This window comes from Diceros bicornis, chromosome 1 (assembly GCF_020826845.1).
Source record: "Diceros bicornis minor isolate mBicDic1 chromosome 1, mDicBic1.mat.cur, whole genome shotgun sequence".
NCBI lineage: Eukaryota > Metazoa > Chordata > Mammalia > Perissodactyla > Rhinocerotidae > Diceros > Diceros bicornis.
Window position 1 is genome coordinate 60948833 of NC_080740.1, and position 18056 is coordinate 60966888.

An 18056-nucleotide genomic window follows, 5' to 3' on the forward strand; every position below is an offset into this window, starting at 1 on the left:
TGTGTGCGAGGCACTGCGCCAGCTACTCGAATACTGATGTCTCATCCTTTAGTTGGGTTGGAAGGATCCCCATTTCATAGATGGGGGCAATGAGGCACAGAGAGCTATCACAACTAGAAAGGAGCAGAGTTGATATGTGAAAATAGGTTTGTATATTTTTTTTCCTGTTAAATGGCCTTGTATCAACCAACTAAAAATAAGTTCTCATTTAGCTGCTTGTTCACAAGTTTTAGAGTGTTACCCCTCCCATTGCCCCAAGAAACGCTTCTTGGTGGCAATAGGAGTAACAGATGTTGGGTGTGAGGTTCAGGGAAATTCTCAGATGGAGATGACCAGCAAGTATTGGGAAATGGAGGTCTGCTCCTAAGAAAGCCAGAGAGAGGTTGAGGTTGCAGGTTTCGGGGTGGAGTGCCCTCTGCATAGAGGCATTTGTTGAAGCCATGGGAATGATGACGTTTCCAAGTGTAGAAAGAGAGTGCGATAAGTAAAGAGAGCCAAGGAGCTTTGGAATTTTTAAAGAGTAAGCTATGGATCTCAAAGTATACTGCTGGTGCAGGTGTAAATTGGTAAATCTACCCAAAACCTGGTAAAGCTGAACATGCACATACCCTATGGCATTCTCTGTTGGAACTACTCAGCTCTGCTCTTGTAGCACAAAAGCAGCCCTGGACAGTATGTAAATGATTGAGCATAGCTGTTTTCAAAAAATCTTTACTTAGAAAACACAAGGCAGAGTGGATGTGGCCCACGGGCTGTAGTTTGCTGACTCTGCCCCCAGAGAAACTCACTTGTGTACAAAAGGAGATAAGTAAAACCGTTGTTCACTGCCATGTGTGTATAATAGTAAGAAATTGGGAATAAGCTATGTTGTTCATATGTACAGAAATGAATAAATAAACCATGGCTTATTCATTTAATAGAATACTTTACAGTGGGTAAAATGAGCAAACTTGATCTCCATGTACCAATATGGAAAAATCGCAAGAATATAATAGTAAATGAAAAAGCAAGTTGTAAGATTAGATACATATATGGCATAATGCTATTTATGTACATCTTAAAAACAAAAACAATCTGTTTATGGACATACGCACATGTAGTAGAAGCATTAAAACATGCATAGGATGGTACACACCATCCTTGGGGTAGGGGAAGAAAGGGACAGGGAGGACTAAGAGATTATGATGCTCAATTCCTTAGAGAGAGATCTCAATTGGAAACAAATTGAGAAAACTGCTAATATCCGTTAAATCTGCATCATGAGTCTCTGGGTGACTGTATACACTGCAATGTGGTTTATAGTACATGTACTGTATATGCACACACATGCACATACCTACACACACTTGATCCATATTATTCACAGATTCTGTATTTGTGAATTCACCTCCTTGCTAAAATTTATTTGTACCCCAGCATCAATCCTTGTGGTGCTTTTGCAGTTGTTTGCGGAGTTGTTACGGAGAGTAGAGAAAAATTTGAGTTGCCTGGTGCACGTGTTGCTGGCTGAGGTGGAACGAGGTGACACTCTGCCTTCTTGTTGCAGCTCTCATTCTGTAAATAAGTGTCCTTTTCGCTATTTGGTGCCACGTATTTTGCAGTTTTGTGCTTTTGTTGGTGATTTCACTGTTTAAAATGTCCCCCAAGCATCGTGTGGCAGTGCTGGCCAGTGATCCTAAGCACGAGAAGGCTGTGATGTGCCTTACAGAGAAAACTCGCGTTAGATGAGCTCCGTTCAGACATCACTTACAGTGCTGTTAGCGTGAGTTCAGTGTTAATGAGTCCACAGTGTATATTAGATAAGGTGTGTTTAAACACAAATACACGTAAAACACGGATACGTATTGATCAGCTGATGAAAAGGCTTGTGGGAACCTAGCCCTGTATCTCCCCTGGGAGTAATGGTTCAGTATTAGCTACTGTGGTGTTCATGGTGACTTCAAAGATCACAACTACTCCGGATAATGAGAATCGACTATGTGTGTGTAAATATGTCTGTATATCTCTAATTGTTTTATATGTACAGTTACTTCACTTTTATGATTATTTATATTCATATATATTATATCTATCTATCTATTTTTTTCCAAGTTAAGAAAGCTTAGCCCGGGCAGAGGAACCTGCAGAGTTGCCTCTGGAGTGAGGCTGGGTGGGGTTCAGGAGAGGTGAACATTTAAAAAACACAGGCTGATCAGCCGTATCAAGTGCTGTAGGAAAGGACCCAGAGCAGCCTTTGGATTTGAGTGTTTATCTCCTGTGTTCTCCAATTCAGGTCAGGAGTGAGGCAAGTCCTAATCTCACCGTCCTCCCCTCTGGGCAGGGGCCTAGTCCTTTCGGTTGCCTTGGCTGCTGGCTGCACTCATAGCTGACCTTGGTGGCATGCTTAGGCTCTCTCTAGAGGAGAAGCCAGAGAAGCTTGGATTGGGCGCTTTGTGCTTTTGATATGAACACTAATAACAACCCTTTTCTTTCTGGTCAGCTTTAACCCCCGTTGTTCAGTAAGCTGAGCTGGTCTTTGATCAGCAGCCTTCCAACCCTGCCTCCCTTTCCTTTCCAGACCTTCTCCCTGTTCCTCTAAATTTACAGGACTGCCTTCTTAACCAATGGTCAGCAAATCCCAATTTAGCAGCTTGCTGATAAGGGGTAAGATGTTTCCCTCCCATTATAATATGAAACCCTTAAAGTGAATGGAATCTTGACTCTAGAACCCTTCAGGACCAAAAGGAGTTCATTTTTGGTGGTAGGATATTAAAAATGTTAGGCAATGAGGGAGTTTGGAATTTTAAAGCAGATCTGTTTCAGGCCCCGTTTTTGATGGATTAGGAAATTAAGATCTAGAGAGAGAGGGAGGCTTGATCAGGATCACCCAAGAAGTCATGGCTGGTCAGGACCACTGTACTTGTTAGCAACCGGGGCTCCCTGCCCATTCAGATCATAGCTTATAGGTAGCCAGCGTAGTTAGCTGTGTAGCCTGAAAATTAGCCTTGAGCATATACATAGGTCTTTATGAATCTCAGCATACTTATTCCCTTGTCCTGGGAGCTGAGTGGGTATGGAGCAGATATCAGTTTTGTTAATATTGTGAGGACCCTCCCAAAGGTTATATTGACTGATTCCATATGACAACTTTCTAGGGGGTAAGGGAGAAGGGGAATGAGGCGGGTTGGTGCTACTTGTTCCTAAATTTGTATTTTAAATAGTGAGTTTCAAATCTGGGCTGTGACTCAGAAGCACCTGTAAATTATGTTAACAAACTAGGAGAACTAGGAGAATTAATTCAAGATGGATTATAAACTTAAACATAAAAGCTAAAACCATAAAGCTTCCAGAAGAAAATACAGGGTAAAATCTTTGCATCTGGGGTAAGCAGAGATTTCTTAATAGGATACAGAAAGCAAGCGCTCTACAAGAAAAAGAAAATTCGACTTAGTTAACTTTATAAAAATTATCAAAAAAAGGGCACCATTGAGAAAATCAGTTGACAAGTCACAGAATGGGAGAAAATATTTGCAAAAAATACATCTGATGAAGGACTTATATGTAGAATATATAGTGAACTCATAACACTCAGTACTAAAAAGAACAGCTCAACAGGTGGGTAAAAGGCTAAAGAGACACCTCACAAAAGAAGATTAAGAATGTCCAGTAAGCACATGAAAAAGTACTCAACCTCATTAATCATCAGGGAAATGCAAATTAAAAGCATAATGAGATACTACTGCATACCCACCAGAATGGCTAAAATTAAGACTGACAACACCACATGTTGGTGAGTATGTGGAGCAATCAGAACTCCTCATGCATTATTGGTGGGGAGTGTAAAACAACCATTTTGGAAAAGAGCTTGGCAGTTTCTTATTTAATAACAAACAAAAAAACCTACCCTACAACCCAGCAATTCCACTCCTAGATATTTACATAAGAGAAATGAAAACGTATATCATCAAAAAGACTTACACAAAAACATTTGGAGCAGCTGTATTTGTGATAGCCAAAGACAGGGATAGCCTAGGTGTCCATGAACAGGAGAATCAATAAAGAAACTGTGATATAATCAAACAATAAAATGCTACTCAGCAACAAAAAGGACCAAAAGTATTGATTCACGGCACAACATGGGTGAATCTCAAAAATTTTATGCTGAGTGAAATAAGGCAGCCATAAAAGAGTACATATTATACAATGCCATTCGTATGATGTTCTAGAACAGGCAAAACTATTGATGGGAGCGAAACAAAACAGTGGTCATGAGTGTGTGTGTGTGTGTGTGTTTGGGGATAAGATGGAAAGACGCCTGAGAGAACTGAGGTAATGGAAAAGTTTCCATCTTGATATAGGGGTTTAGGGTACGGGGATGTATGAAATCGTCACAACTCATGATGGGCACATTTAAGAATTGTGCATTTCATTGTAGGTAAATTTTATCTTAAAAAGATGGATAAACAAATATTGAACTTTAGTAAATGATGCACATACTGAAGTGTTTAGATGAGAAGTGCTAATGTCTGTAACATTTTAAAATTTATCAAAAAATAAATGGATTGATTATGACTAGATACGTGATAAGGCAAATGTAGCAAAATATTAACTGTAGAATGGAGGTGATGGGTATATGTATGTTCACTGTCAGTTCTTTTTTTCTATATATTTGAAAATTTTTATAAAACAATGTTGGGAGTAGAGAGTGTGTCATGTGGCTGGTCTGACCTAAGTCATACTGTCGTCAGAGGTGGAGTGAACTCTGCTTGTGATGGAGAGGTGTGGTCCCCTAGGAGGAGAACAGAATACAGTTGCCTAAAGAAGAGTTGAATGAATGCTGGGTAGCCAAAGAACAAATGTTCATTTTCCAAGGGCGCAACCTTACCCTTTACCCCAGTCATTGTGCGGGAAATCCTGGGGAATCTTGATAAACCTCCTCCTTTTCACGCTGTGGAGATGAAGAAGAGCCCAGCCTAACAACTTTTAACCTCTATAGAACCAGAAAGTATTCTAGAATCTACCCTTCCGTTTTGCAAACCCCTTTCTGCTCCTTGGAGGTTGTAGGAAAATACAGAGATTTCTCGTGTCACAGAGCTGGGGATCCCTTCCCCTGCCAGCTCAGAGCAAGGAATTCAAAGAGTGAATGTTTCCAGAACCCCTTGCTGCATATGCATGGGTTGGCGTCAGGATTATTCCTAGATTTAGGGTAGGAGGTGTATCTGAGGAAACTCAGCTTTGAGTCATCTATTTAGAAATGCAGTAATCTGAACTCACAGTTGTCTGTGGCAAAGAAAGAAAGTCACCTGTGTTTATGTTGGATCAATTCACCTCCTGCCTCTCAGAGGGGCATTGTGGGGATTAATGAGATCAATGTAAATGCCACTTTCCTTAAGTCCTCTGGAGGACAGAGGGACTGGAAGTCGAAAGGAGTGGATGTTGTGCAGTGATTCACCCTCTGGCTGTCCTTCCTCCTGGGCAGGGCCCTGCTCAGGCAGCAGAAGCTCACAAGCTCCTACTTTGGGATCATGTATACTGTACCAAAGAATTTCTCATTTGCAGTTTTCCAAAGCACAAAAGAACAAAGTTCCCTCTTCTGCTGATGGAGCTGTGTCGCTGTTTCCAAAGACATGGAGAGAGAGGGACACAGAGACATTCTCTGTTTGAGATTGCAGTTTTTGTCTGGGGGATGGTGAGGTTGCCCCTCCTCTCCCCATGGAAATGCCATGCTGATGGCCTGGTGCATTCACTCCCACTTTCTAATGTGATGTCAGCGTGAAGCTAGGAAATGTTCAAGCCAGAAGACTCCTTGCACTGTGAGCTGGCTACATCCTACAGACGTGTCAGCTTACACGCCGTCTACTTAACTCTCGTGCATTTGATATCAAGTGAGCTTGTGGCCTTTCTGTTGCCTTTAAAATTTTCCTGAAATACTTTTCTGACTTGTACATTACTTAGATTTCTTTTTTCCTCTTTTGTGTCCAATATTTGTTTACATTGGCTGTGACTCTGATCTTGAGTTGAAAGCTAGGGAAGTTGCTTATAGGGGTTTTCAGGATTTCTGAATATGAAATGCAAGGAAATTGCATAATGTTGCAGCGTTTCCTCTTCTTGTTGCTTACTTGTTACCCAAAATACATTAGTTCCTTCTAGAAGCTTGAAGGAATTTGGCAAGTCCTACCCTCTGATGGTCTATTGTGGTGTAGAGAGTCAGTGTTATCCTGATTTAAGGTTGAATTTTTTTTGAGGTCAAACAACAAAGCTTCCTGAATTATAACTATGACAACAGTGTTTATGTAACACACGAATCAAAGTCCTGGGGGGAGGGGGAGCACCAACAACAATTGGTATTATTAACCCCAGAAGTATTTTGCTCATGCTTAATTCACTGAAACCGGAAACAAGTTAAAATAAATGGCCAACCCCTTCACTGGGTATCTGGGTGTAACCTACCACCTACGTGCTCTAGGAGGAGCTGTTTCACCTTTTCCATTGAAATTATATCAGCTTAATTTGAGATTTCTCACAGGGCAGTGCAGTAAGTGCCAGCAACCCTCAAAATATGAAAGCATTGCTATAGGGATAATTTGCTCATCAAGGTCATTGTGACCTGCTTTTGACCCACTGAGAAAGACTGAGACAGAAGACTGTGCATCCTTTGTCTTAAGCTCCTTGTCCCTCAATCAGGAGTGATTTCTTGGACACTGAATATATGCCCAACACTGTGTTAGATACCAGGTGGACCCCCATAGAAGTGTAAGACAGAACTCATCAGGGATTTATCTGGAAATTAGAAACAATGAAAAATTGTCTTCTGAAGTATTAAATTCTCTAGAATAGACTGTTAGAGCAGCGAGAGGTCAAAGAAAGGAGATATTAGGGTGGTCTGCAGCCATCAAGTAAGTTAGGAATTCTTTGTGGAGGTAGGAGAAAGGGAAATAACGTTTTTGAGCACTTTCAGGCACTAGAGACTACTTTTAATTCTCCCAGTACCCCCCAAAGTATTATTATTTAGCTCTACTTTGCAATAAGACAACAGACTCAGAAATGTTAAATAACCATCTGAAGGTACAGAGCTAAAAAGTGGTAGAAGCAGGCCGTAATGCCAAGTCTCCAGGGCCCACAGCGCACTCTGTCCACCAGCCTACTTCACCTGACCCCAATTCATTTTCCACTGTTCTGGAATCTGTTCAAAGCTTGTACAAGTCAAAGGACAAGCTATCAATAATTAAACCTCAGATGAAGCTGAATTTGTCAGCCCGGGAATGCCCAGGGCCGCTTCTAGATGAAATGGAGCTTAGTGCTGTGTGTCAGAATGACATTCAGCCCATCTCCCTGTTTCAGTGGACCACAAAGAGCTCTTAACTGTCAGTTATTTATATCCAGCTGAAATCTGCCTTCCTGGGACTCCACCCTGACTTTCATCTCCATTCAGAATAGTAAGTCTTCCCCTTCTTCCACATGACAGCACTTTGAGTATTTGAAGACTAGCGTTGTGGTGTCTTGAAGGCTTCTCTTTAGCCAGAACTATGGCTTAGGGAAATATATCTTGCAGGAGCAATGTATATGACAGATTAGAGCAGAGAGAGAGAGTAGAGCCATCAAGACCAGGGAGAAGACCAATGTCAAGGTCCAGATGAGAAGTCAAAACCTGACCTAGGGCAGTAGAAGAAGAAATGGGGATCAGGAATCAATTCACTATCTGATAGTGATAGAATTGTTAAATCTTGGAACTGATTGGATGTGTGAGGTGGAAGGAAGAGAGAACTCAAGGATGACACGGATATATTTTCTTTCCCATTCTGCTTTGTCACATATTTTTCTTTGTTCTTCATTCTAGAGTTCCTATGAAGCTTAAATAGGCCTTTTTGTATTTGCCATGACTCATGGCTGCAAGCAACAGAAACATAACTGGGGAAAAAGAAAAGGGTGTTGTTGGTTCACTAGTGGAAGAGCTTAGATGCGTTTAGATAAAAGAGCTCAAACAATGCCGTGGAATCCAGTCTTCCTTCATATCAGGGTTCCACTTTCCTTTGTTTCACCTGTTTTACTCAGGTTTTGCCTATATGGTGGCAGAGTTGGCCACAAAAGTTTCAGGCTTGTATTCTCTTCTCCTAGCAACATAGCAGGGCCTTGTTTCCTACAGTTGTAATAGAAAGTATTAAAAACAAGCATTGCTGGCAGCATTTGGCCTGGGGCAAATCATGTGCACAGTGGGATGCCATGTATGGGTCACAGGACCAAACCTAAAGATGGAACTGGAATCAGCACCCCCTCTCCCGACAGCATGGACTTGGTGGGGGGGGGGTGGCTCCCCAAGGAAAATGAGGGTGGTCTCCATGAGGAACCTGGATGCTGAGCAGGTAGTAGTAGCAGATATCCGGAGCACTTTGTTTTTCCCCAGTATTACTGAGGAATTATACAAGAAGAAAGCCTTAGGTAGAAAGCAGCAGGCAATGCTTGAACTAATGGAAAAGAAAATTTATTTTTCTGTTTATCTTCATTGTCAGAATCATGTTGAACAGCAAGCAGCCATTTTTATGCAACAGTGTGCTGGTGTGTTGTATGCAAGAAGGCTTCAGGGGCTGTCAAGGACTCTCTATCCAATTGGCTTTAGGAGCATAGCCATTTGGTCACTTTTTGCTGGGCCATTTTCTAAGAGACTACCTGAGTCTTCAGGTGCCTCGGTTGCGTAGGGGAGGGGAGATTCAGTACCATGAGCACAGTAACCCCTTCCTTAGCTCTCATTTCAGAACTCCCTGCTGACACCATGGACTCTGAAACTATTAGCAGCATTTGTTGTCACCTTGTGGGTATAGAGCTAACATTCAGCAAAGAAATGCTGAGGGATTTTGATAGCCTTCAGTTAAGCCAAATAAGATAAATGTGCTTTATATTACCTCCTAATAAAGCCTGAATTGCACACTTCCATTCTCCAAAGTAAAAATTCCTAGAGAATTTGCCAGATGTTTGGAAGAATGAGATACAATCATCTGATTATATCTGAGCCGTGATAGATCTGGCTTACGTTTTCTATCTGGTCAACGCATCAATGCATTGTCCTCATTGACTCCAACATGGGGATTTTTTTTTTTTTTAATTTCAGTCCCTTTTTCTACTCAAAAACTGTTCATCCAGTCAATACTTATTGAGTGGCCTGCTATATTCCAGTTATTGAACCCTCTTTACACGTAATTTTGAAGGGCAAGAGCAAGGTTTTCACATTTGTTCAGGAATAGGTCATTGAGAAGAGCCATCAGATACATTTTTACTGGCTTCATTTTCAAGAGTGCCTCCCTAAGACAGCAAATGCAGTACCAGTAGCGGTGGAAAGGCAAGCCGAAGGGAGTGTTGCTAGGCGAGAAATAGGAAAGCAGCAGCAGCCATTTTACTGCCATTCTCTGGAGCATATCAGGCTGTGGTGATGAGAGGCACATTTCTGATGGAAGGAGGAGGAACCAATAGCTGGCTTCCAAGCTCTGGCTCTTCGAGTTGAGACACATCCTTATTTACTCCGAGCTATTCAACTGGTTTTATCCCCACATGCTTAAGAGTTTTCAGAGTTTCAGCTTCTTGAAAGCTTTTTCAAGTGTGGCCTATGGCCCACCGTGAGAAGGGAGGGTCTCCTTGATCCAAAAATTCATGTCCATTATGGGGTGGCATTCCACAGACCAAGGGTGTCTTACTACTAACTTGTCAAGGGTGTTATTAAAAGTTCCTAAATTTAGCCTGTTAATAGAGTTTGCTGAGTATCCGAATGTGGTGCTCTACCAAGAAATCTGTCTGCCACACAATCCTTGGCAACACTGGCCAGTTCTCTCTGTATGTGCTCATAGTTTTTGGGAAGGATGTTTTTGGGCATCCTAAAGTGTCTCAAGCTGGTTGTGGTTTTTAATTACTGCTATACTTGTATTAATTGGAAGTTTGTAGAATTACTGTTATGTTTAAATTGGGTGGAAATTTTGTTCTTACATAAGGGTTGCATTGTTGCCATTTTAATTACTGCTTAGCTTCTTTTGAGTTCTTTGTTAATCTTCAAGGTTTTTTTCCACTGGAAAGTGGGATTGGGTGGGGAAGTTGTATGAAGTTGTGGTTGAGTACAGACTCCAGTCTAGAGGGCTCTGCCACTTGCTGGCTTCGTAACCTTTGAAAAGTCTCTTAACCTACATGATGCTGTGAAGTAGAGGAAGTGGTAGTACCCCATCGGCTTGGGGATGAAATAAAGTAATTCATATACGTGCTTGTTATGGCGCCTGGCAAATCATCCATGGTGCAACAGTGGTCACTTGCATATTTGACTGCTGTTAAAAAAAAAAAAATTGAGAACCCATGGCTCTAAAAGTTGACTTTACATTGTCTCCTTTCCTTTCCTTTAGTACCTTAATTAGTTTCAGTTGGTTAAATTACAATGCGAATGAAACAAGTGTCGCTGGATCCCTCACACTATATTCCTATCCTTAGCCATTTATCCCATAGGGGATAAGTGTGAAGAGAAGGAAGGAGGAGGATGACGGTGATGTGATAAAAGTTAATCTTTGTAGAATGCTCTGTGGGGCCATAGAATTTGTATTCTATGTGCTATGTTAAATGTTTTATATCTATTATCTCATTTAATTTTCACGACAACCCTAGAAGGTAGGGAATGTTAGTATCCTTGTTTTACAATTGGCAAGACTGAGGTTTAGAGATGTTAAGTGATTGGAATGTATAGCCAATAAATAGTAGAGCTGGACTTTGGACCTAAGCAGCAGATTACCTCAAGTCTGTCACCACTGACAGAGAAACTATTCAAAAGAGCAAGTCCTAGTGATGGTGGATTCATTGTGTCACACAGAAGGGACAAAATGATATCCGATGATGTAGAACTAGCACGTGCAGTGTTGTAAGGTGTTGGCACCTAGTTTGGTTTTGTGTGTCTCCACATGGGCATATGAGGGAACAACGAGATGGGAGGGAGTTAGATATCCTAGGCTACTTGGAAGAGACCTCAGGGAATTAGAGAGCTTAGGCATGAGTTCAAGCGTAGTTTAGATAGGAGGCGCAGTTTTAAATAAATTTGCTTATGAACCTATTTCTCCAACACCTTCATTTTGTGCAGATTTTAATCCAAAGTGTCGTGTGGCCAAGTACTAATGCAGCTGTATGTCAGAGAGAAAAGTGAGATTGTTTTGTCTAATTATTGCTTTGTTTATGCCTTTACTTTATAAGTTAAAAAAAAAAATCCTCTCTGTGCCTTATCAGTAAGGCCTGGATAATGGTAATAAAGGTTACCCATAGAAAAATTCTAGGAATCCAAATGACTCTGTATTCTCCCATAATTCTCTCGGGACATGTAAATTGAATTGGCTCAGCAGTGAACAGAATTTATTGCAAAATCACATCTTATTGCAGAGGAAGCATATGAAGGCTTTCCTCACCCTCCTTTGATTTATTAAATTGTACTGCCATTGTAGCTTCTGGGTCGAGACTCACAGAATTGCGGTGCCCCATGATCTATATCAAAGACCCACTTTCCTGTGCTGGTGTTTATCTTCAGGATCAAGCCCTGTGGTTCAGAGAGAATATGAAGTGTTACTTCTGTGTTCGATGCCACCTGGTTTCATGGGTTAGTGGTGAATGCTTCAGGCTGGAATCAGAAGGCCGTTCTCAGTTTCATTTTCTCTCTGACTCGTGGCACATTCCTTCTTCCAATGACTCATCTTCCCTAGCTGCCCACGGCATCTCATCACCCTCACCCTCACCCTCACCATCACCATCATCATCATCATCACAATGTCTCATTTATCATGTGGTTAGTGGTTAAGAGCTTGGGCTCTGGAGACAGACTGTCTGGATTCTGCCCATTGCCAGCTGCCTAACCTTGGGCAAATGACCTAACCTCTCTAATGCTTCCTCACTTTTCCAATCTATATAATGGGAATAATTAGGTTGGTGTGAGGACTAACCAAGATAATGCATATATAGTGCTTGGCATGGTGTCTGACACATACCAAGGCTTTTGTCATCATCGTTTTTATTAATTTATTATTGCTGGTGTAATTATTTCATAATGACTCTCAGATGGACCCTGATAAGATAAACATGTAATTCTATTCTCTAGAAGCATACACTTAAAAACAAATATTCATTGGCATGGATATTTAACAAATCTTCATGTACAGTATTCAACAGAAGCTAGTGCATCCCTGTATCAAAGTATATAAAGCCAGAGGGCTAAAGCGTTGGTGTGGCCAGGTCGTAGAGTACTCTGGCTAAGCAGGATGGATAAGCTTAAGTTGGATTGTTGAGAAGGAGCCATAATTTAGGAATTATTTAGTGACTCATGTCCCCTTGAATTGATCCTGGAGAGTTGGGTTCTATCCTTTCAAGACAAAGGCTCTTCAGAGGCTTACTTGAAAGCATATAAATCTGCGCTAACTCTGCTCATCATAAGACGGAAGCCGGAGCCCAAGAGACCTTTTATTTCAGGAAATTGCCTTTGCCTCTGAACCTCAGTCTGTCACTAGCGGGCAACTATAGAAGATTTCCCAAGAAGATACTGACCATTTCTAAATGGCAAATTGCATGCCCTTTACTTCTGCCGGTATGGAAGGTGTTTATGAACCATAGACTACTGGTATGTGTGTGCGTTGGGTAGTTGTGTGCATTTGCCACTGCCTGGAAAAGTAAAAGAGGATTGGAACATCCCTGTAGAGGCAAGATAGAAGAATACACCACTTACTGGCTCTGTGTCCTTGGACAGACTATGTAACCTCTCTGGGCCTCAGTTTCCACATCTGTAAAGTGGGAATAACAGTACCTAACACATAGGTGGTTACAAGGACTAGGTGATGTCATGTCGTACTTGGTAAATGCTCAGTAAACAAAGCCATTCCCTCTTAATGGTGTTACTCCTCTTAGTGCAGAGGAAGCATATGAAGGCTTTCCTCACCCTCCTCCTCCCTCTTACTGTGCCACCATCTGGCCTGTGTGATGGTAAGGCTGCTCCCCCACCCTGGGCCTTCCTGATTGGGCCATGTAGTCACGCATTCCTGGCGGGCATGGTTTGTTAGCTTTGTTTCAGAACTCATTCTCTTTGGCTCATTTACCCAAACAAGACAGAGATTAATGGCCTGGCCTCAGAGGATCAGGCGGCACATGTTTTTGGTACCTTTGGCTCATTGACCACGCCTCTTCAATTTGGGAAATGCTTGAATGTTCCAGACGGGGACCTCCTGAGACCCAGGAAACATTGAAGGAAGGTAATTTGGCACAAACTCGCCTCCTCATTCAGGAAGGCTGAGAGCCCTGGATTTTGCTATTTCTTCTGGATTTTGCCATTCGTAAATAGGAGCAAGTTTTTCTGGGACAGAACGTCTGGATTTAATGGGAGGAATGAAGTGATCAGGGATGGCTAAAAAAAATACTTGCCAAAATGTGGTCTCTTCCCCTGTACTCCCTTACCCAGCCCTTCAAGGTTAGTGAATGCCATTCACCACGGATCGCTGATCCTAGCTATTATGAGGCTACCCATTTCACTCACAAGTCATAAGACCCTGCAAGATTGTGTTGTTGCCCCTCTACCCCAACCTCATCTCCTACCCTTCTCTACTGTGCCCTGACTGCCAACCACACTGACCTTCCTCCCTTGAAAAGGCCATGCCTTTCCCATCTCCAGGACCTGTACTTGCTGTTGGCACTGGCCTGCAGGTCTTCCCAAGGAGATCCTCTCTCATCATTCAGGTCTCATGCAAATGTCACCTCTTCAGAGAAGCTTTTCTCCACCTCAGGTCCACAGTAACCTCTCATTTTCTCCATTGTACTCGTCAATATTTGAAATAGTCATATTTGTGTATCTGTTTATTTCTGTTTTCTTCTCTAGTAGGCGAGTTCCATGAGAGCAGAGATCATAGCTGTTGTGTTCATCTGTATCCCCAGCACCTAGAACATTGCCTGGCACACAATTAATATTTGTTAAATGCATAAATAAACAAATTAATGAATTGCAAATAACTTTAGAAATTACCCATTCAAGAGGTCTTCAAACTTTTTAAAACTAGTATCCCCTTACTTGATAGTCACATGAATAAAACCAATAGAAGTGAAGGGAAGGGGACGTTTGGATACCTGGAGTCTCAGCTTCTCTCTCAGCCCCTTTGGCAGTCGTTGTGCAGGTGCTATGTGGGGTTCAATTGGACAACCACGATCTAGTCCCAATTCTTCATTTATGTCAATGGTGCAGGTGCTGCCAAGGGAGAATGGGCAACCATGTTCCTCTGGTACAGAAAGAGTATCTTTTCCAAGGACTATAATTTTTTGAAATACAGGTCTACTATTCAGAAGAATGGGTTTTTTCTTAGAGGGAGGATAATATTTAGCTAAGTTAGAGTTCAAAGTTAGGATTTCCTATCATCAAATCAGTTGCAAATGTTTATCCGTAAATACCACGTCTACCTCATGGGCTGTACAAAAGCAGGTGGGAGCTGGATCTGGCCTGTGGGCCATCGTTTGCCAATCCTTGATATGCTGACATTATTAAATAAGATAAAGCCTCTGCTTTAGATAAAAATGGTAGTGCCCAAATCTTTCTTGGATTATGATTTTGTAGGTATAAAAAGTTGCATAGAGTGAAGCCAGTCATCATAACTAAAAAAATATATATGTTCTAAGTGATTCTGATGGGCACTCTTGGTTGAGAACCACTTATTTAACCCCTAGAGGAACTGAGCCAAGCATCTCTGGAAACAGAACCACGAAACCCTGAAAGGAGTTTTCACCTGCTAGGAATATTCTACCTATTTTGAATTTTGTCAACAAAAATTTTGTGGAAATTTGTTTTCTCTTTTGTTACACAAGTATCTTCATAATATCATTGATTTTCACCTCCTGGCTTGCAAAGGCTAAAATATTTACTGTCTGACCCTTTACAGAAAAAGCTTGTCAACTCTTGCAGTATGTCATTGTCTGCTTTATATTGGGCACTTTCCCTTTTTCTGTATTGGGGCATTTTCCCTTTTAGGATTTCTGTAAATTATTTAAGGAGTTTCTATTGTAAAAGGAATATATTCTGCTATAACATTCAGTTTACAAAAGAATATGAAGTAAAATTTGGTCCTTTTCTCCAGTGTTAACACTTAACGGGTTGTAATGTACAGTTGTCCTGACTCTGCTACTTCCCAGCTGTGAGACCTCAGTTAACCTCTCTAAGTCTCAAATTCTCCATCTGTAAACAGTGATAATAACAGTTCCTACCCAACAGAATTGTTGTGTAGATAATTTGCGAGAATTCATGTGAATTGCTCAGCACATTGCCTAGTGTGCAGTTAATGTTTAATGATTTGTAACTAATTTAAAATTTTTTCCTTTTTAGTTTATATACAGACATAAATTAGTTTTTTTAAAAAAGGAATATGGTTTTTTCACAATTAAGTTCCACAGGTGATTCTGATGTACACGCACTTAAGAACAGCTGAAGTAAATATTGGGAAGTAGTTAATTATAAAAGAGATTCATATTTGGGGGCCAGAGATTGCCTTCCATCTCATAGCAAACTAGGGAAAGGGGGAAGGCAGTAGTTTTCTTTGATGAACCTGTAGGGTGGTATAAAATGCACACAAATAAATGTTTATTTCTGTTTTCCAGGTCTACAACTCAAACAAAGACAGTCAAAGCGAAGGGAGTAAGTATGTTGCTTGGAAAATTTTCTACAGCTGGCATTGGGATTGGGTTTTGAGAAGTTGCTACTCCAAGGAAGAACCACCAGGAGATGCTGTGGGCATGTTGGGTCTGCCCCATTTCCCCAAGAGCAGTCCGAGATGCTTCTACGGACTTACCATGTCAGTGACTCCAGGACATTCAGTGAGCCTGACTGGCAAGGCCGTGATGACACCTTGCATTATATAACCCTTCACACTTTACAGAGCGTTTTCATGTACATTATCTCAGTTAATCCTAGGTCTTCTTAAGAATGTAGCTCCAGTCACCACTTAAAAGTCACTTAATCCAATAATACCCTGCTCCCCGAGAGCCCTGTCCTGTGGGAAAGCCAGAATTGACTTTGCCTCCTACACAGTCTCGCTCAAAGGACAGGAGAGACAATAACTATCTTAGTGATCACTTAGTAACTCTGTGTTCTTTGTTGCTTCTTTGGAGAGAAAAGAGTAGAGATGATGAACTCCATAATAATATTCCTCTTTGATGGGAGTGACCCTGGGCAGCCCCTCTAGAATATACAGGACATTTCCCCTGCTCCTGGCTCTGAGCACGCTGGGTAATCGTAATTTCCAAGGGCTCCTGTAACCTTGTAAACATGATATGATTAAAATGAAACTGCTACTGCTAGAGCATTTGGGCTGATTGTCTCCTTGGTGCATAGGAGAAAAAATAAATTCCTTCCAGGTTCCTACAAGAGTGCAAAGGAAATTCTGTCCCTTTGCCTCAGATTTGCTTTTTAAAATCCACTTGGAAAAAAATTCAGATAGCTCCACCATGAGTTCAGGTAGGGTCAGAAAAATCAGTAAAACAGTACCTCTCCATGTGGACAAAAGGATGAGCTATTTTTGTGTGTGTGAAATCCATTATAGCACAGAGATTTTCCTTCTTTCTTTCCAAAATACAAATTTACCAGGAGTTTTATATAAAATATTAATTTGGAATGGTTGCTATTGGTAGGTTAAGAGGCCTTGAGGACAGGAAAAAAATTTTTTTCCCCCTCAAGAATTGAACAAGGGAAAATTTTTTCAAGTAAATATTCAAGGAAACAGGTCATTTTCCCTCCCTCTGTATCAGGTGGGATTGTTTTAGAGCATCTGAAATTGACTCTGGCTAACTTGGGCTAAAATTACAATAGCAAAAACAACAGTAATAATAATGAAGGAATATGGAAGGCTGTAGGGTTATTCACAGTAAGGTAGGGAGAGCTGAAGAACCAGGCTTGAAAACCAGACCAGCTCTGGAGACCCAGGAATCAATGAGAAAGGGTCTTCTGGATAGTATTTGCAGGATGATAAAGTTCTAAACTGTTTTTAGTTCTTGCCTCCCTCTTCTGATTCACATTCCCAGGAAAGATAACATCAAGTTGGTCTAGCTTGGGCCCACCCAGAGGAAAACAACACACTTTGGTTGACAGTTTCAAGAGTACTGCATAAAATGGGAGCTGGGTAGTTTGCCAGAGGGAAATCGGGTAACCCACCAGGACAAGAGAGGATAGATGCCAAGCAGGCTAAAATAGCAGATGCCCATACCATACCCCATCCTGGGACACACTATCTTCCATAGTAAAGGACCCAAGAACTGTGGGAGATCATGTGCGTATGAATGGAGACCCCCCACCAGAAGCTTGCTTGTAACTTGTGATCTTATGAACTTGCTCCTCTCTGCTTGTGATAAGTGCCAATAGATTTGAAAGATGACCCTGATTCTATTGGTAGGCATGCCAGCAGGTTCTAACATTCTGTAAGGCCTTTTAGGAATATGTATTAGAAGCCTTTAAAAAGTGAATATCCTTTGACCCAACAATTCGTCCTAGAAAAATAGACTAGAGTGCAATGATGTTTGTGCAAAAATGTTCATTGGAGCATTGGTAATAAATAATGGCAAAGAATTAGAGACGATCTAAATGTCCAAGAGGAAGCTGATTAAAAATATCATGGACTACAATGTAGTCTTTAAAAAGAACAAGAGAGATCTAGGTATATTTGCAGAAATGGTACCCACAGTATATTGATAGTTGAGTTTTTAAAAAGTCATGTTATAGAACAATGTATTTAGTAAAATAAATGATTTGATTCATCTAGATACATTTATCATCAAACTCTTCATCAGGATGGAGGGGTGGATTGTGGGAGATACTGGCCTTCTACTTCCGATACTTCACATTGTCTACAGTGAGCGTGTATTTCACAACAATAGCTCTGAACAGATAGCATTTATTAACCTCTTACTATGATTCAGGATGTTGTATGCACATTAGCTCGTTTAACGCTTGCAGTGCTGTGAGATAGGTGCTTTTGATCTACTGGAGATTAGGAAATTGAGGCTAGTCAACTCAGGGAACACGATTTAATCTGAGTTCTAACTCTAACTGCTCTGTTGTTAACCAC

The 18056-nt window shown here is 41.2% G+C and overlaps 1 protein-coding gene across 4 annotated transcripts in view; it reads left to right on the forward strand.

Annotated features, from left to right (window-relative positions):
• ARHGAP26 (Rho GTPase activating protein 26) overlaps positions 1 to 18056 on the forward strand; it is a 419023-nt gene that overhangs the window by 204474 nt on the left and 196493 nt on the right. For all 4 annotated transcript variants that reach the window (XM_058543030.1, XM_058543040.1, XM_058543051.1 and 1 more), the window contains exon 12: positions 15598 to 15634. In XM_058543030.1, the coding sequence (XP_058399013.1) occupies positions 15598 to 15634 (37 nt within the window). The remainder of the gene's footprint in view (positions 1 to 15597; positions 15635 to 18056) is intronic.